The sequence below is a fragment of the Oxyura jamaicensis genome, chromosome 4 (genome assembly GCF_011077185.1).
Source record: "Oxyura jamaicensis isolate SHBP4307 breed ruddy duck chromosome 4, BPBGC_Ojam_1.0, whole genome shotgun sequence".
Classification (NCBI taxonomy): Eukaryota; Metazoa; Chordata; class Aves; order Anseriformes; family Anatidae; genus Oxyura; species Oxyura jamaicensis.
Window position 1 is genome coordinate 12,899,672 of NC_048896.1, and position 19,768 is coordinate 12,919,439.

A 19,768-nucleotide genomic window follows, 5' to 3' on the forward strand; every position below is an offset into this window, starting at 1 on the left:
CGCGGGGGATTCAATTATTGGTATACAAGCCCCAACCAGCAGCAGACAGGAAGTATTAACAAAAAGTAGACAACATACTGCTTTTTTTTAATCCTCTCCCCATATTTTCCTCCCACTCCTTTAAATGAACATAAAATGTAAATTCAAGAGAAATCTTGTAATTCTTCAAGTTCAGACAACACTTTGGCTTTGCTTTGCTGCCCAGCTCTCCTCAATGTCCTCCAAACTACAGCATCCAGCCCTAGCAATCAAGAAACCCAAGACTACCAAGAGACCTAAGAAAGCCCCTAAAAATCCCCATTGCCAGGTTATTTTACTTCAAGCCAAAAAATTAACTTTAGCTTTACTGAAGTACCATAAGGAGACTTGCTCTAAAATTTCCCACGTTTTACTGACTTTTATGGCTAGGCAACCATTCTGCCCTAGGGTTTCTAGAAGCAGAAAAGCAGCAGGGCTGGTGTTTGTATGCAGACAGGTGATGTGTGGATCTGTGCCAGCTATTTTATTTTTGACTAATGATGGTGCTGGAAACTATTTGACTGCTTTCTATTAAAAACAGCAGAACTATCACTACATGTACTATACCAGAAATGAATCAAAACATCATCATATTGGTGAATACTAACTTTTTCTTCTGCAAAAGAGCTGACTTGAATAGCTTAAAAGTTTCATTAGCTCAATAGTTTGTTGCATGGATGACACAGCACTGGCATTATTACTGATATATTACAATGCCCAGTGAATGTATATTGACAAAAATATATATTTACAAATAGCACGTATGTGTCATTTTTCATTGCAATCACACTTGGTTGTGACAGGTTTTGGCCTTATATTTGAACTGAAGCCTGCTGATAGAGGGGCCTGTCAGAGCCTTTAGTCTTTCTGCTTCATTTTAATCTGTAAAACACAACCCATTGTATCGATCAATATTAGAGCCTTATTGTGAGCATAAATAAGAGCTTGCAGAGTTCTTTAGAAATGTTGACATACTGAAAAATGTAATAACTTAACAGTTCAATATCACCCAAAAGTTTGTGTGTTTCCTGCACAGTTACTTTAAGCCTAGGGATACAACATGAAGTGATTCTTCTTCGTCCCACAGAAGTGCTCAAGGGCTTGCCAACCTTCAGGAACGAACTTTATCAGAGCAGAAAAGGTGAAGCACATCAAAGGGGAGAAAGCCAGTTGTGACTCCTTGCACCAATAGGTTCCAGGTAGGTCAATGGTTGATGGACAGTTTTTGTGAAGCTTTTGCTCAGGAGCAGTGACAAGTCAAAAGTATTAATCGTCAGTATTATACTCTTCAAATGTTTACTTTTTGCACAACTTCCAGCCTCCTGAACAGCTTTCAATCACCTTTACAGAAATTCACTTCAGGTATACAGGAATGTAATAGAAATACTCATGCACAGGCCTCTTTAACATGTGCAATTGAATGGGTTGGCACTAAAAGATCATCAGATGCTTGCTTTTTCAGCCGAAAGACATGAAAAGACAAGGACTGGTCCAGGAACTACTTCTGAATGAAAGAAATATCTGGAAGGAATAGATTCTTCTCACATAGCTCTATGTCACTTCAACCTCCATTCTTTCAGCTCTAGATACATAGAAAGGTACATATACCTTTCTGCTCAAAATTTGCTCACTCATAATGTTTGTTGTATGATAGAGGCCACATAATGAACTTCTGAGTCTTCTTTTTTAAATTCCATTGAGGTACACAAGAATGGAATAATCAGGGCCTGCCTTCCCAGAAGCTAGATCTGTATTCTGCAATAACTTTTAGCCTAAGTAATTTAAGCAGGTAATGTTATCAGCAAGACTGTACAAGTAGCACCACAGAAATTTAAAAATATTCCGTCTGAGTGCATGTTATCTGCCCAGCATATTCAGCCTGGCAAGTGTTATTCCTTGGGTGCCTGTTGTGGAAGTTCCCTTGGGCAAGCAAAGCAAGTTCTGTCACTCAGGTAAACAACTCCAAGTACATGTATATGCATATTCTTTTCACCTAGCTTTTCTCAGAAGACAAATTATGATTATCAAGTAAATAATTTTTTCTTTTGTGTAAATAAAGGTATTTTCATTTTTTCTGTTTTTTATATATGAAACATCTAGCCTTTAATTCCTTCGCTTTCATGGTGAACTTAAAAAGTCAACAATAACAAATATCATTTCTGCCAGCAGCTTTAAATCAGATTATTACAGAATGCGATCCTTATGTCATTACATTACGGTGCTTTCACTAACCACAACGAAGGCACAGTATTGCTGTCTAGGAGCACACTCTGATGTCTTCTCACCCACCTAAAGGTATAGGTATTCCTTTTCTCCATTTCCAAGTAAACTTAAAGGAGCTGTTGTCAAGTGACATATCAACATGGGATAAATCCGGTACTCTTCTGGCAGACAGGTTTAATTGAGCCTTTTAACTCAAGTACTCTAATTTGGGGCTTGATTGTGCCAGACATTGAACACTGGCAGAACGCAGACATACAAGAGGATGTGCATGCACAGGAATAACACCGACAGTATTTCATATTCACTTCCTGTGAGTAATAAAGTTTTAATATACTTTACGCTTGTGGAGGTGGAAGGGCTGCTGGTCTAGACTAGTGGCTATGTAAAAATAGCTATTAATGGATAGTATTTCTAGCTTTGTACAGCAATCTACTAGAACACAGAAAACATGAGAACTGTGGTATTCAGGCACAAGTTCCAGTTAGATTAATTGTTATTTTAAGCTACAGGAGTATCTCACCTGAACTTAACAACAAATTTAACATGATTTTAATTCTGGCTAATGATATAGTAAGTTTTGGGTTATTTGAAAGTCACAGCTTCAACAGATGATTTAAGGTGGGTGGAGGTGAGATTAAGATATTACAATTAATTACGTCTCTCCTATCTCCTATGAGCCAGGAAGAAAGGCAAACGAATCATTGTAAATCTCAAAGCAATCAAGTTTGGACTGAAAGACGGACTGTTTATTTTATCAAGGGAGAATGTATTGCTGTCACTTTCTCATTAACAGCTCTATTAGATGCTGTGAACTGTTAGCTGTTTTCTCACAGCATTATACATGTTTGGATGGCATTGTGAAGGAACATGTAGACTAATTGCTCAGATCAGGCAAATAATTTTTACTTCTATGCTATTGGATTTACCTGAAGGTGAACCGTTGAATGGAGGTGACTGAGCCCACTGTCTGCATACCATGTCGTTTTGTTTTTTTTATTAGTTTTGGTTGGGCCCAGTAAAACATATCCTTAACCATCCAGGACTCAAGCTGCTCTGCACTGTGTCTCTTTGGTCTGGAACTTCACAGCAACCCTGCAAATGGAAGTTAATGTTCTTTACAAGACTTCCCGTGTACAAATAGAATGTACAAAATAAAAGATCATGTGAAAAGCTAAAAGCTACTTAAAGAAACTTACTAGTCAGGGAGAAGACAAACCAAAACAAAAAAAGGACTCTGAGTAGAAATGCCACTCAGAGTTGCCAGCTACATACACAGACATGCACACAAAGGTGCTCATCTGGGCTCCACAGCACCTTTGAGCCCAAGGCTTGGTGCTGGTTCCAGCCTCCCAGGGCAGCTCCTACACAGTCGCTGTCCCCATCCCTGCTATGTACCAGATCATATAAAGGATGAGCAGGGTGGTGAAAAGGATGGGTGCAAGGAAAATGGCTTTGGCCAGCAGGGACATGATGGGCTGCATGTCCCCAGGGGAGGGTGGGAAGCTTGGGCGCAGCAGGGAGGCACTGATGCACCTATGGATGTATCTGTGATGCATGGATGCTTGCACCCCAGGGAAACCTCCAGGGCCCGCACTGAATCCCTGCATAGCCCTTCCTTACAGCATCTTCTCTGTGCTTCACAGCCCAGCTTTGTTGTTCTGCCTTTGAAACACCTCTGTTCTCCCTGCAAGCAATGTCACCCAGAGTGTTTGTCAGATCTGACAGCAGCTGCTAAGCAGCCAGATCTTAACCTTTCCTCTGGGGAAAAGTCCACTATCCTGTAGGGGGGTTAAACTTGATATATCTATTTCTTCAAGGAAGAGGCAGATAAAGTGGAGATTTTCTCAGCTGTGGCACCTGCAGGTTGGGTCCGACAGCAAAGAGCTGTTTTCTTTCTCTCTTTTTTTTTTTTTTTTTTTTTTTTTAAGCTTTGTCTCTCTGTAGCTCGTGATTTATTTTCTAGTTCTTTGTCCCCTGTAGGAACAATTGTGCTGCCTGGGCAGTCAGCCAAACATTGTAACTGCTGAAGAAATCTTTCTTGATTTACTCCTACGTGAATATTCTTAGAATAGGCATGCTGCTTTATTAAGCTTCTAAATCATTAACAGTTTTCAAGTTAAGATAATTCTTTGTTAATATTGTTTTGACTTTGTTTTATAATTGCATCTGGCTGAGGATAATGCCCACAGGTTCTGCCTTGTCTAGTAGCTGCTTTATGTGTTGAGGACGATGTATTTTATCTTGAATAAATAGATTATGCATAACCCTTCTCTTTTCCAAATCAGTACGGCTCAACTTTTGAAAAAGCAGAATGAAAAAGTACTAATTTTCAATTCTTTAAGCCTGGTAACTCTTTGGTTTCTTACACGTCTGTGTGCTGTCCTGCCATATGGGTCCTTTTTATCTCATCAGCCTCTGGAGACTGCTTAACCTTCGGCCTTGCCTTGCCTTCACTTTTCTTCCATTATGTCTTCACACTTCTCACTCATCCTGATTGCTTGCCAGGCTTCTCGCACACCCTCCTCACTACCATTACTTGTGCCAACCTGCCCTTGCTTTCTTGTATGCTGTGACATACCCTTGCCTTATTGGAGTTGAAAATATGCAGAAAGTTCCTGGTGTGGAAGTCTGTCAGGTATTTGTGCTGTTGCCAACAGTTAAAACCACACCTGCAAGTTGCTGTGAATATTTCTAGATTAATTGCATTTTTGAGTTGATCTGTATTAGCTGATGAATGCTGTCAAAGGCTACAACTAGCTACAGCTTTTAATAAATCATCAAGCTGCACATAAGCCTAAATTCTTAGCTGGTATAAATTAGCAGCACATTTAGCACTGGATGAAGACTTAGACCATTTACTTTTCAGGCTTTTTAATTATTATTTTATTATTTTTTAATATATTTCTAGTTGGAGCTAGAGAGCTCAAGAGGTCAAGATATGATTGCTTTTTCTTTTGTTAGCATTTTTCTTGCAATACAATCTTGATCAGTGAGGAGCTACAGGAATTTTAAGTTCAGAAGAATCACCACACGATCTGTCATGGTGTAGACTCCTCATATAATCTGTCCTGACCTGCTTTATCATTTCATAACCTTTGTTACTGTCAAGCCCATTGACCTGAGTTTGATTAGCGTGTATATTCTGGCCAGGTGCACGACCTTCATTTAAAATGGAAAATCTGTTTCTCGGTTGTTTGTTCCAATAGCTAATTAGTTTCACTTAAGAAGAATAAACAAGTCTCTTGTTCCTAACCAGAACTTTAGCCTAAGCCCTCAGCCTTGATTCTCGTTATGCCTTTCCTATCTTGGCTGAAGTGTTTTAGTACCTGATATTTTCTCTCCGTGAAGACACCTACACAGTGTAATCAAACCATCTCAGTGTTTTTCAAACAGATCTGCTCAGTTCCTTGTGACATTTTTCAGAGCACTTAAGTCACTCCTGCAGCTCTCATCTCCCACAGCTCCCATCCAGTTCCCATGCCCCTGGTGCCAGGACATTTAAGAGGCTGCTGTGACCAGTTCCAGAACACCCACTGCAGTAGCTCGCAACCTTTTGCGACCAGCCCTTCCCTTTTATCCCCACTTACGGCTCAGTGAAAGCTGAGGCAGGGCTGAGCCCTTCAGGCCCTGCCCACAGCCCTCCCCGGGCAAGGCTTCGCGCTCTGTCACCGCGCATGCGCAGCGCCGCCCGTGAAGCCCGCCAGAAGCCCGCCCTCTTCCCGGCGGAGGCGACGGCGCGGTGAGGGCCCGGCGGGCGTTGCGCATGCGCGGGGCCGGCAGCCGGGGGCCGGCGGAGCGGCGGCGAGGCCAGGCCCGAGCAGGGCGGGCGGCGGCGGCTGCGCCATGCGCGCCTGGTAGAGCGCGGCCGGAGCGGGGCCGGCGGGGCCGCCATGAACCTGCGGGGCCTCTTCCAGGACTTCAACCCCAGGTGAGGGCGGCCCCGGCGGTCCCCGAGCGGCTGCGGCTTCGCGGGTCGGCCCCGGGCCCTGCCCGTCGCTGCCGGAGCCCCGCTGGGGGTCGGGCGGCGCCCGGCCTCCTTCCAGGGGCTTCAGCTGCGGGGTGTGGGGTGGGGGCGGAGGCAGAGGCAGAGCTGCCCCGACGTGGGCACCTGGCGGGTGGGGAGGGCTTTGTGTGTGAGTGGAGGAGCTGCAGGGAGCAGGGCACCAGGGTTACCAGTGGTGTATCGGGGCTGCGCTTCGGGATCTGGAAACCAAGGCGGTAAGTCACCCCAGATCCCGGGCTCCGGGCTCTGGAAACGAAGGCGATAGTCACCCCAAATCCTGGGCTCCTGTCCCTGGAAATGAAGGCGATAGTCACCCAAAATCCTCGGCTTCTGTCCCTGGAAACGATAGTCACCCCAGACTGGGCTTACGCTGTCTTGCCAAGTAACTATGGATGCACGCAACTCTTAAAAAAGCCAAGAGAGCCTGTTCAGATTGGCTTTGCTGTTACAAGATATTTTAAGACTGTGGAATAAAGTCCTCAGAGTAACGTCTGCAGGTTGGCATGCAGCGCGGAGAGTCCTGGAAAATCTTGTTCATGAAAGAGGCCGTGCATGATTAAAGTTACAAAAAGCTGCGTTCAATCAGTTGTCTAGACGAGCGGAAGCATAACAAATGCTTCAGGAAATGCGTTGTTGCAGAGGGGGTGAAACAAACGCTCAAAATACGTGTGTTTGAAAGTAATGGAAAAGTAGGGGGAAGAATTTTCATAAGCTTACTAGGTTTTGTTATTGCTAAGCTCAGCTTGCAGCTTGTTTGGATGCAGTCTAAATGATGTAGTTATTCATTTGATGCATCCCTTTGTCAGGGAGCGTAGTGACAGGACAAGGAGTAATGGCTTAAACTAAAAGAGAGCAGGTTTAGATTAGATAGTAGGAAGACATTCCTTACTGTGCGAGTGGTGGGGCACTGAGAAGCTGTGGGTGCCCCGTCCCTGGAGGTGTTCAAGGCCAGGCTGGATGGGGCTGGGGGCAACTTGGTCTGGTGGGAGGTGTCCCTGCCCATGGCAGGGGATTGGAACCAGATGGGCTTTGAGGTCCTTTCCAACCCAAACCACTCTGATTTTATGAATGAGCAAGCTGAATGCTGTACTAGTGCAGGTAACTTAGTCTTGAATGTTTTGACGTTTACTGCAACATTCAGGAAGCCCTGGTACTTAGCCACATGATGCTTCACTTCTGCTTTTATTGAGGAGCCAGGGAAAGCACAAACTACAAAAATACTGAACGCTGGAAGCGTGTGAATGGCCTAGGAAGCTGAAGAATCTCCTTGCTGCTGTGAAGAGTGACTGTTGGTTTGTCAGCCTGTCGTGCTCTGTCAGGCATGCCAGGAGGTGCTGACCCAGTAAAGCAGCTTTTTGTAATTAAAGGGCACCTGAAATTGTTGTGCTGAAAAGAAACAAAGCAGCTTGATATCTGAAAGAGGCGGTGCTGATTTAATGGGTGTTTTATCACTACTTGATGAGAGTGGAAGTAGGCAGGGTGAGTTATGCTGTTGGAGTAAAGATAGTATTCCTGACTTGCTGCTTTACTCCACAGTGAGCACTTACTGTTCTTTAGGTTATCCAGGGCTTAAAATACATATAATTACCTTGCTGAAGTGTTGTTGAAGCATAATTATGTGTTTTCTAAAGCAATCTGTGATCCTCTGGTGAATGGCACTCTAAGCGTGGATGACTTTTTCCCTTCCTGTAGTGTGAGGAAATCGTGTACTGTGTAATTATTTTGTCTGACTTCTGGGGGTGCAAACAATCGCTGTGCCACAGTGTTCAAGTATTCTGCAAACATTGATTCATTCTCAGGCTGACTTGTTTATAAAATGTATCAGCATAACTGTTTTAAACTTAGAGCAGGAAAAGAAAGAAGAAATCAGTTAGAAATCTGTCTTTTTGTCAGTAACTTTGTTAAAAATGTTAACCCCATTTTGTTTTAAGGGAGTATAAAAACAATCTGTGTTTATATCACAATATGGAACAACTTTTCATCTTTAATCAGTCTTTGAAGTTCAAAATTAAGCTCCATAATTTATGTAACTTTATCCATGCTGTTTTTAACTTATTTCATTTGATTTGTACAAAAGAACGTGCTTTCCAGAAAGTGTACGACTGGCGTGTTTCTGAGCCTCTAATAACCCAGCTCCTGAGTGGATCCTTGTGGGAGGAAGCTATTTATAGGAGCCCATTCATTAAGTTTGTCATGCAAGAATGCTTTTGATGTGTTCCCTTGAAGCAATGTTTTTATGAGTGAAAGAGATGATATGCGATATTTATGATGAAATATTGGACTCTTCAGATCCAATTTGATTCTTTGCAGAGAGTTTTGACACACATTTTCGGATTGGAAGCGTTCTGATTAAATTTTAGCTATGACTGATTTTCTTGTTCTCTGAAAACTTTGTGTCAAGTTGCAGGCGTTAATTTCTGTTTGTTTGTTTCCTAGCAAATTTCTGATCTATGCCTGTCTGCTGCTTTTCTCTGTGTTGCTGTCGCTACGTTTGGATGACAAAATTCAATGGAGTTACTGGGCTGTGTTTGCCCCAATCTGGCTCTGGAAGCTAATGGTGATTGTGGGCGCCTCAGTGGGAACAGGAGTGTGGGCCCGGAACCCGCAGTATCGGTAAGTTGAGGATATTTATTTTGCAGAACAAAGGGAACAGTGTGTGTTTTCCATACTGAATCAAATTCCTAAATAGGTTTTCAAAAAACATAAGATCTACCATCCAGAAGGTTTGCTTTTAACATACAGGTTATGATAATCGTTTCAAATAACGTATGCAAACAGTGTTATGCAGATACGGATGTCTTCGTCCTAGTTGCAGCAGTTTATCACAGTCTTCAAGAATATTGTCTTCAGGAAGCTAAAACCTCTCATGGAGTGATTGTCTGCATCTTCCCATTAGAACACTGGAAATTCTTTGCTTTAATGTAATTATGCAAACATACGTATCTTTATAGGTACCAGGAATGTGCTATATTTAACTGGGTTACTTTCTAAATCAGCTTCCTGAAAGGTACAGATCAGCTTGAAGCATGTTGGATTTTTTTTTTTGTCCTTGTCACGTGTATAATCTGAGCAAACAGATGCAGGGATATTCAGTGATTCTTGAATATATAGCAAAAATGGAGAATTCTCCTTGGACGTGAACTGCAGTTGTACAAGAAATAGTCACAGGCTTTAACGCACTTGTATGTGTATAGCATTTGTAAAGTAAGATGTTTCTGGGAACAAATTTTGTAAATTCCTCTTTATTTATTTATTTTTTTTGGTCAAAGTTGCTTAACAGTGATATTTTAACTACGAGTCTAGGATAAAGTAACTTCCAGACCTTTAAATGCATCGGTGCTGATCCTTTTTGGTAAGGAAAAATGGGGAGCAAGTCCTGTTGCTTCATCAGCAGCATATTCTAATAGTGGTTAGTTGGGAGGAACATAAACAGTTGCTTAAAAATCAGGGGTTAATACCCCAAAAATAATTATCGTAAACGAAATGTCTTGGGATGTTTGCAGGATGGTGTGCATTCTTGTTGGCAAGTAAACTGAATGTTTCCTTTACCTCTTTTTAGAGCAGAAGGAGAAACATGCGTGGAGTTCAAAGCAATGTTAATAGCAGTAGGCATTCACCTGCTACTGCTGATGTTTGAAGTTCTGGTGTGTGACAGGATCGAAAGAGGAACCCATTTTTGGCTTCTGGTCTTCATGCCATTATTCTTCGTATCTCCTGTGTCAGTGGCAGCATGTGTATGGGGATTCCGACATGACAGGTCCCTGGAGGTAACACTTTGTTATGTATAAAAACTGGGACAATGCAAGACTAGGAGTCTTTTGTTAGAGTGCCTCTCAGTAAAGCATGATACGGATGACTGCATCAGTTCAATTGATTGTTTGCACTGACTACTACAGTGAAAAATTAGGATTGGGAATAATATTTTTTCTAATCTCTTCTAATTTTTTTCAACTATGAAATTGCAGTGTGTTTTAAACCTGTTTTTTTTATTGCATGTTAAAAGAAGCTACCACAGCCTGTGCAATATGAACTAATACTAGACACAAAAACTGAAATTACTGAAAAACAAACAAAACCTTCCACTGATAGCAAGCGCTGTCCCTATGCAGAATCGAACTTCCTAAGCCCTAGATAATCAGGGCTGAAAATTTCTTACCTTCCCAATCAGTGTGCTTAATTTGTCATTTGGGAGTGCAGATGGCAGGCATAAAGCACTAATTTTCTGTGTTCTACCTCTAGCTCCTTTCCTCTCTAACGAGAGATCCTTTTGGTTTTGGAAGAACTTCCCACAGTTGTGGCAGCCTTGGTAGCATACATCAATATCATGGTGGGGCCAGAAAAAGCTTTCTTTTGTATGTTACTATTTTTATAGTCAATAAAGCAACATTTATTTAAGACACATTGAATTCATTAGATTTTGAGCCTAGGCATTCCAACCATACATGTGCTTGCCATACATAGCTCAAATGTTAACAGGATTCTTAGAAAAAAAAATTTAACAATTGATCCTCTGATAGTTAGTTGTTATTTTTATTCTTTATATTCACCATTGCATTTTTCTGCTTGGTTGGTCTTATGCTAGAGCGTGGGTTTTATGAGCTGTTTTCTGGTCATTTACTCTTTTGACTAAGCCAGTGTTACAAAACTACTTAAAATCTAGTTAACTCCACTTAATTTTACAGTAAATGATTGAATTTACAAATTGTCTTTTAGTATTATATATATTCTTCCTAAAACTCTGACTTTAAACTGCACTGCTCTTAATTTAAGATGAAAATTGCATATATTTAATACATTACTGCAACAACTAAAATATATCTTAAAAGAAAGACAAACTTGATAATTTTGAATTTAAGGACTTTTTAGTATTTTAATTTAGAGCAGTATTTCTTACGTGAAGAAAACAACTGTTTTCTGATTCTTTGTTATTTTGGTTGTTTTTTTTTCCTCCAACCTGACTAGTTTGATTTTTTATTTCTCTGCTCACTCTCATAGGTGCTGTAGGTAGAGTTTTTATTTTTGTTTTCAATATTAGGAAGGCCTTCCCTCAGGGGTACCTGAGGGGTACCTGAGACATTTACCATATTGGGATCACAGCTCCTCAAGTTTAGGGATGCTTAGTAATATAAATGCAAATGATGTTCCATATTGCATGGAACAATAAGTATAGGGTCAGAAAAGTCCTTTTAACATATTCCTTAGTTATCTCGGAGATAACTTTAGAATGCTAAGTGTTAACTAACATTTCTTCTCTTTTTCTAGCTGGAAATCTTGTGTTCAGTCAATATTCTACAATTCATATTTATTGCACTCAGACTAGATGAGATCATCAGATGGCCATGGCTTGTATGTAAACTGTGTCTTCTTCTTAAACTTGTTTAAATACTCAATTTCATTCAAATATTTACTACAGGGAACAGTTAATGTATGATCAGAGTCCATGATCTCCCTTTTGCTTATTTAACAATCCTTTGTTGATGGTCTGATGCTTCATTCGGTAGTGTTGGGAAAAGGCTGTTCCTTGAGTAAGAGCACAGCATCCCTTTCTCTGGGGGAAGAGGGACATGCCATCACTGTAACTAACTAATTTCTGGTCAGTTGTTGGCAGGGGGAGGGCAGAATCCTAAAGAGAAGTTTCCAGTTGCAATATTAAACCAGCCAGAAAAATGATTGGCTAGTTAGGGAAAGTGTTGGTAAATATTGTGTGGTAATGCTAGCATGCATGGAAATCCACCTACTGTGGTCACTGTCAAAAAATGCTGAGATCTACTGTTCCAAGTAGCTTTTGCATACAAAAGCTCTGTTCCTGTGTCTGGCTTTGTGTAAACTGCCATAAATCTGATAATCTGTCAAGATTATGACTGCCCTGACTATTTGTCAAAAAAAATGTGGAAAACGAACTCATTTAGAAACCCTTTCAAGTAAGGTGTCCAATACAGAAAACAGTTGCTAAAGTCAATTTCAAGTGCTGTTTGAACTTACTCAAAATCATTAAGTTTGTTTTTTTTTTTTTAGTTTAACTATATTGACTTAATTTTAAACTGTTTCAGCTTGATGGGGTTTACAGAGCTTACTGAGGAACCCCAGAGAGCTGATATGTCTTATAAGAATGCATGTGATTTGCAGAGCTTTTCTGCTAGAGATGAAATTAGTTAGACCGTTACACTAGATTCTTTTTTATGCTTAATATGTGGACTTGCTTTATTATTATTATTTTTTTTAAAAAAAAAGTCAATGAAAAACGCATCACTGGCTGGGGTGGAAAAAGCAGCTAACTTCTTTAATTTTTCTTTCAGGTTGTTTGCGTTCCATTGTGGATCTTGATGTCCTTTCTGTGTCTCGTGGTGCTCTATTACATTGTGTGGTCTGTTCTGTTTTTGCGCTCCATGGATGTGATTGCTGAACAACGGAGGACGCACATAACAATGGCAGTCAGCTGGATGACGATTGTAGTTCCACTGCTCACGTTTGAGGTAGGATAAAGTGTAAAGTTTTATATATCTTGTTCTTTGTTCAGAGAGGAGTGAATGTTGCTGTCTTTGAACTCATTAAAATGAAGATACTGCATTTTGTTCAGAATAAAATATTAAATGCAAATACGAATGGAAAACCAAGAATTGGGTGCTTTTGAAATGTTGTGTGTAAAATGCCTCACATGAGAACTGTAAAATCATATTTCTATGGAGGCTGTTTTTCCTAACAAATTTGTGAAGTTAGAGATCAGTGTGTTTAAAGGAAGCTTGGAAATGGGTATTACAATGGATATTAGAAATTGATGTTGTATTTTTTTTCTCCTTTAGATTTTACTAGTACACAGACTAGACGGGCACAATTCTTTCTCTTTTATACCCATATTTGTTCCTCTTTGGCTTTCACTGATAACTTTGATGGCAACAACATTTGGGCAAAAAGGAGGAAATCACTGTAAGTACTTAATAATCATTGATGGAAACTAAGAGTGAAACTCAAGATTTAAATGCATTTTACTAAGACTTCTATTTTTAAGAAGCTTTGTTCTGTTTGTATTGTCTCATAAAATAGTTTAGATGCATTTGTTACTGCTCCCTTGAGATGGTTCTCCTAAGTTTTCAGTGTTTATAGTGTATCTTGGTCTTTGTTATTCATCTAACAGCATGGACATTTGTTTGGATGCAAGTTGAGATCCCAATGGGGTTTTAATTTTAAGTTAGCCTTCTGTCTTTCCTTGTTCCTGGGAGTTTCATTCTCATGGGATATGACTAAGATCTGGGTTCTGAAAGTAGTGCACACCTAGTACTGCAATTGGCACTCGTAGCCTGAAGGAGTATTCTCTGTCCTCTCTGGCTGAATAGTTCCCTCTGCTGCTTAGATATGACTTCAGTTGCATCGGTGGCCAAGTGTAAATTTACCACGTCTTTTATTCCCTCAATAATTACCATTGCTAGAAAGCATTTGCCCTTTCAGCCATCTAACAGTACTGACTCAGTGCGGGTGAGTAGCTCTTGCTACCCAAATTGCAGTTAGTGTTGTTTTTTGACAAGACAATAAAACTTACTAGGATTTTTCAGAGTTGAAAGCAACCAGCTGTGATACTTATTTCATAAACTTTTGGTCCAGTTGTGAAATATGTTGAGAATTTCTCTCTTCAGCCATGAGTGTGTATCTTCATACTTAGCTTACTTTTTTTGTATGGAAAATTGTTTTGGGCAACTTATTTTTCTTAGAGCATGCTCTTGATGATTTGTAGCCAAATCAGTCATTTGGAAAGCCAAACATCCATTTTATATTCTGTAGGGTTAGTAAGAATTGATTGCAAACTTAACAGAAATAAAAAATCTGAAGTGATCCTCCGAAGACTTGCATGAAGATCCACCATTAAAGAGTGCTAAGTGAAATTCATCAACGGCCGTAGAGTATGATCTCTGCAAAAAGATGGGTTGTATAGGATCTTCCCTGTCAAATACTCTGTACCTTTACTTCCTTCATTGAAAGATTTGATTTGGTGGGCAGGTTGTTGCTTTCAATGCTGACTTTTTGGTATTGGTTAACAGAAGAGTGCCATCTGCTGAGTTACGAGTGCCACTTAGTTAAATGCTCTCTTTCAAAATCTTTGCAGGAAAAAAATAGATGACAAGCAGAAGAGGTACTGTTGTTTTAATCTAGCATAGATAATGCCAAGGATGAGATGCTCATGTCATCGCATCATATTTAGCTAACAACAAAAATATTTGGGGAATACTGAACACATACACTTACTAATCGCTGTCAGCCTATGCCATCACAGCTTCTCTGGTACTGTAACCTATGTGTGTCAAATGAAAATTGGCATGAAAGTCTTCCTGTGTGACATTGATTGCTGGAGAGCTGCAAGGCATTTTGTGTTCTTTCTGTCTACGTACTGATGTGATCTGTCACACATGAAATTAAGTGTATTCTTGCTGTGGTAGCTTAGCTCTAATACATACATATGCGCATGCGGACACGTGCGTAGATACCTGACCTTTAATGCTATTAAGATAGGTATAAGTGACACTGAGAAGCAGCATTAGCATAAATTTGAATTGTTCATGTGGAAACAATCACAAGAACTGAAGTGGACAGATGAAGCAGTTCTTGGTTTCTTTAACTAATTCTAACCTATTTTGTGATTGTGTGAAATGTTTGTTTTTTTAGGGTGGTTTGGAATTCGCAAAGACTTCTGCCAGTTTCTGCTTGAAATTTTCCCGTTCTTGCGAGAATACGGAAATATTTCCTATGATCTTCATCATGAAGATAACGAAGAAGCAGAAGAAACGCCAGTTCCTGAGCCACCAAAAATTGCACCAATGTTTCGAAAAAAGACTGGAGTGGTCATAACACAGAGTCCAGGGAAATACGTGATTCCACCTCCTAAATTAAATATTGATATGCCAGATTAAGATGGCAACGACCTGTTAAACTGGAACTGGGAATCAAAAGACAAATGCAGCTCATCTCATGCCTTGTTCCAATTACTTAAAAATAGCTATTGCTTGATCAGTGGCTTGGATCACAGAAATCAGATCTAGAAGATAAATTGAGGTTTTTCCACAGAGATTTTGTGAACCTTCCTAATGGCTTGGTTGCACACTTGCCTGTATAGTATTTATATGAACATTTTAGCAGTGTAATATATTGTTTAAAAGTCTCGTCCTGTACAGTATAAGTATTATCTAAAAGTATTTTTTTAAAAAGCCTGTATGAATTGCCTATGCTATTCCAAGTGTCTTTCAGGTCCTAAATATACACTTGATTTTCATGTCTGTGCTAAGTACTTTGAAGATGTCTTGGTATAGTACCTCTTTCCTTCTTTTCCTTTTCAGCCACAATCATTACCTTAACTGCAAAAGCACAGGAGTTTTGCGCTTCTAAGGCAAGACTGGAAAGCTTTTGGGGGGGTGGAATGGAATGTATTGCAGCTTTTAAATGATGCTTTTGAGTTAGCTATGTGAATTGTTATGTAAGTATTTCAACTTTTGCACTGGCTTGGGAGTTAAGTGTTGCTTTTGTTGCTTTTCCAGGTTCCTTTTTCTAGCTCCTTTTGAGCAACGTGTACACCGTTCTCCCATTAGTTTGGCAGTTTAATAAACTCTTTCTTCTTGTGTTGCATGTCTAATTTACACCTGAAGCATTAGTTGCAGCTTTTATAGTTGCTATAAACATGGTAACTTAGTCTTCCTTACTACTTTTTTTGTATGATAACTTTAGAAAATGACTGTTCAAAACAGGAACTGGTCTGTGATGATAAAGTATTTTCTTGTTTGAGAGATCTGATTTTTCTAGAAAGGCTGTCAGGTCACATACTGCACTCTGCTCCCTCTATCATACATGCAGTATCTAACCACTGAATAAGAAGATCTGGTCTTTTTTTTAAATTTACAGCAGAGAGTGTACATCATATGCACACATCCTATCCAGTAACAATTAAAGAAGTCTGCTCTCAAGCATCATTTTTCTGAGGAGTCTTTGAGGTCTTTCTTCATAATATAATGCCTCATATAACATTATGCTTGTATTTAATCATGTTTTAAATTGACACAAAATACCTCAACTGTATATTAGGAAATTCTCATTTATTTACAGTTGTATGTATATCAAAAATCTACTAAAACATCACTAATTTCCAGTAATGGTCATAAGAATGAGGTCTTGATTATCTTGCTTCAAAATAGCAATTCTTGCTACTTGAAGCACTTCATACTGGAAGGAATACTAAGTAATTCACTGGTATCAGAGATGGTGACTTGTGAATAACCAGTTTGCATTTAGGCAGGAAAAAATACACTGTGGGGCAACTCCTATCATTCTGAGGGGATCAGTTCATCAGGGATGTTCACCTGCCATACACCTCTAAACCCTCTGGCAGGAACTGGTTCCAGGAGCCATCTCGGATTTGAAATAACAGTCAAGTATTTCTGTTCTAGATTACTAAGGACAGCTTTGTTTTCCAGCTCCAAAACCTTTTCAGGAGGTAAATTTTCTGGATATAGTGATGTCTCTCCAATGTCAACTAATCCTGTATTATAAAACGAAAACAATTAGTTGGTGATTGAATTCCTAGAAAAAAGTTTTCCACGAGTAAACCTCCCAGAGGACATACAAAGCAGCCAGTGTATGTTACCAGAAGGACACAGTACGAAGCATGCACACTTTAAGCAAGTGTCAATCACTGCAGAAGACAGCTTGTATGACTGAAGTTAGGCTGCTTCAAGAACAGTTGAAGCATGCAGTAATAACACAGCAATAGATGATTCTGTTAAAAAGAAGCCTGCATCTAATGAGACAGATGCTACCAAAAACTGAGCTACATTTGGCTTCAAGTAGTTTCATTAAAATAAAATTGACTGCTCATATCAGGACTCTATTGTATTAACATCTTAAAATCATTAAGCCATGTAGAAATTCCCACTCTCGAACCTGTTTTACTCTCATAAAATTTACTTACCTTAATGAAAGTCACAAAAGGGAATTTCTCTTTTGTTTAATGATTAAACATTTTGTTGATTTTGTTTAATGGTTAAATGATTTAATGATTAAATTAAATCATTTATTAAATCATAATTTAAATCATAATCATAATATAAATCATAAATGATTTAATGATTAAATCATTTAATGATAAATTTAAATAAAGATCAAAAAAGCTCTTACACCTACTCTCAGTTTAGCATGCAATTTATATGAAGGCTACAAATCTATGCATTACTTAATACCTAACCGTAGAACTGGAACAATTTTCCAGAACATGTAATAGACATAATTTACTTTGCAGGAATAGCTAAAAATATTCAAATAAGAATGCAAGATAGATGGCATGAGAAAAGAATTGACATCTACAAAGAAAAGTGCAAAATGAGTGCCTGATACAAACTTTGCAAGTATTCAGTGCAACAACATTATTATATTGTGCTGAAATATAATATAAAAAGCACCGCTCTATCCTAACTTTGTTACAGAAATGAAATTCTTTACTGCCCAAATAACAAAACTGTCAGAGCATTTGTAGAACTGAAATAGAATTTATGTAATAATCTGACATGCAAGGCAATACAACATCATAACCCCACCTGACTATGAGTACAGCTTCAGTAAGAGTTTATAAGCTCAAAAATGAAAAAAAGTGGAACTGACATTTATTATCATTAAACAAGATACTATCCAACCTTTTTCTTACTAACGTACTGTATGAGTTGGCACAAATTTATTTTACTTCCTAGTTTTCCGTAGAGGTCTGAATTTATTTTAGAAAGAATAAGCGTCTTCTACAGTATTTGGGTCTACGTGAAACCCACTCCTGTTTTTCTCTTGATGCAGTTTCCACAGCCTGAGGTAACAACAAGCAATTAGCAGGCAGGTATTTTCTTATTTAATTTTTCCTATTTTGTAGCAGACTCCAAGGAGGAGGTTCTAGGGGTCAAAGAAAATTTTAAGAATGCAAGGCCCTAAAACTTCAATATGTCAAGTGCCATGACTGAAACTCCTTAACCTAAAGGTCAGAGATACTTCAGGACACCCATTTTCCAGCACAATGGAAAAGGATATGTTTAATTTGTAACATTCCTCGAAGAGCTGAGCTTACAACGATGGGGAATTGAAGTAGACCCCAGCCACAACTCAGTCAGCGCTACCTCAAAGCAAGTGTTAAAGCAATGTTATAATGATCATAGCCATGAACAGTGCGCGTGTGACTGAAGCAAATACGCTAACAGATGAAACGTTTGCTTGGAAAATACAATCCAGGGTTGCTTACCTGCAATAACTCCCCTGCCAAACTTCTCCCCTTCATCCAACAAGTCTTGCACTTGCTCTGCCGTCATACCAAACCTGCTCAGAAGAATAGTTCGCCACGCTTCATCCTCCCAGTCCTTGACGGCTATGTGGACGGCGATGGTGCGGTTCTGGTAGTGGGCGAGCACGGGCCGCCAGCGAGTCTCGATCGTTTTGACTTTGTTTAAAACTAACCCTGCGTAGGGCTGCCGGAACGAAAGGCAGCCGAGCTTCATCCTTCCCCGGACATCAGCACCTGTTGGTTCCGAGCAAACACAAGCGCCCCGCTGTCAGCCTTCGGAAACCCACAGCCGCCCCCAATCGAGCTCCGGGGCCAGCCGCCAGGGGGGACCCGCGGCGCCGGGAGCCCTGCCCGGGGGAACGAGGGGAGGCGGCGGCGGCCGGCGGGAAGCGGAGCCGCGGCCCTGCCCGCCCCGCAGCCGGGGCCTGACGGGTTGACCCCGCCGGGCGGAGCCGGGCTCGGTCGGGGGCCTCCCGCAGGGCCGCGGCCCTCCGCGCCGCCGCCTCACGGCCATGGAGGCGCTGAGGCCTCCTCGCCCTCCTCCTCCTACCTGTCCCCGGGGTCGGAGGGAAGCTGCCTGGCGGGGCCGCGGCAGGAGGCGGGCGGCTCGGCTCGGCGCTGCCGCCTGTGGGCGGTGCTGCGGGGGGATCCGCGCTGCGCCCCGCCCGCCGGCTGACTGGGGTTGACCTGGCCGTCACATGCTTAAGCGTGCGTTCCTTTATTTTATTTATTTTTAATTATTTTCCTCAGCTCCATAAAAAGAGCGGATTTCTCCCAGCCAGCTCCCCTCGGGGAAGTGGGGGGAACGGTTCGAGCCTGCTGAGGGGAGAAGGAGCCCGAGGAGCCTGGCTCCCTGTTGAGGTGGCTGCTGAGGGGAGGGAGCTGGCGACCCCGGCACCTCAGGAATTAACAAAACTTGTCGGTCTCTCACTTCCCTGATTCCCTTGTCCCATAGCTCGTTTTTGACAAATTTCCCTCGAATGTTTTCATTCAGCCCTGCTTGTTCTGCCCAATCTTGTTCGTATGCTTTTGCTGGTTAAAAATGGATGATTTGCAGTAGTATCATAGTGTTTCTAGTTTGAACTGCACGGTTATTATTTTATAATAAAAGTTTTACCTTTGCTAGTTTCATTGGGATCCCTGGTAGGCCACCCCTTGGACTAGGGAGCTGTAATACATGAAGGCCTGGTGAATACAAGAAAAATCAGCGATTGCACAGGAAAGGCTTAACGTGGAAG

The 19,768-nt window shown here is 40.7% G+C and overlaps 2 protein-coding genes across 4 annotated transcripts; one reads left to right on the plus strand and one right to left on the minus strand.

Annotated features, from left to right (window-relative positions):
• The first annotated feature begins 1,105 nt into the window (after positions 1-1,105).
• Positions 1,106-15,844, plus strand: TMEM185A (transmembrane protein 185A). Of its 3 annotated transcripts, none has more exons than XM_035325245.1 (7): positions 1,106-1,217; positions 8,681-8,857; positions 9,804-10,011; positions 11,507-11,590; positions 12,541-12,717; positions 13,045-13,168; positions 14,897-15,844. In XM_035325245.1, exons 2-7 carry the CDS (start codon positions 8,799-8,801, stop codon positions 15,139-15,141), a joined length of 897 nt encoding a protein of 298 aa, XP_035181136.1. In that variant the 5' UTR covers positions 1,106-1,217; positions 8,681-8,798; the 3' UTR covers positions 15,142-15,844. The 3 variants fall into 3 exon arrangements, with proteins under 3 accessions (XP_035181136.1, XP_035181135.1, XP_035181134.1); XM_035325243.1 differs by lacking the exon at positions 1,106-1,217 and adding an exon at positions 5,991-6,169; XM_035325244.1 differs by lacking the exons at positions 1,106-1,217; positions 11,507-11,590 and adding an exon at positions 5,989-6,169.
• A 451-nt stretch (positions 15,845-16,295) lies between these two features.
• Positions 16,296-19,193, minus strand: LOC118166370 (uncharacterized protein CXorf40 homolog). Its single transcript, XM_035325247.1, has 3 exons — positions 19,081-19,193; positions 18,492-18,764; positions 16,296-16,757 (listed from the first exon to the last, which is right to left on the minus strand). The coding sequence occupies exons 2-3, from the start codon at positions 18,742-18,744 to the stop codon at positions 16,543-16,545; spliced, it is 468 nt and encodes a 155-aa protein (XP_035181138.1). The 5' UTR covers positions 18,745-18,764; positions 19,081-19,193; the 3' UTR covers positions 16,296-16,542.
• Between the last annotated feature and the right edge of the window lie 575 nt (positions 19,194-19,768).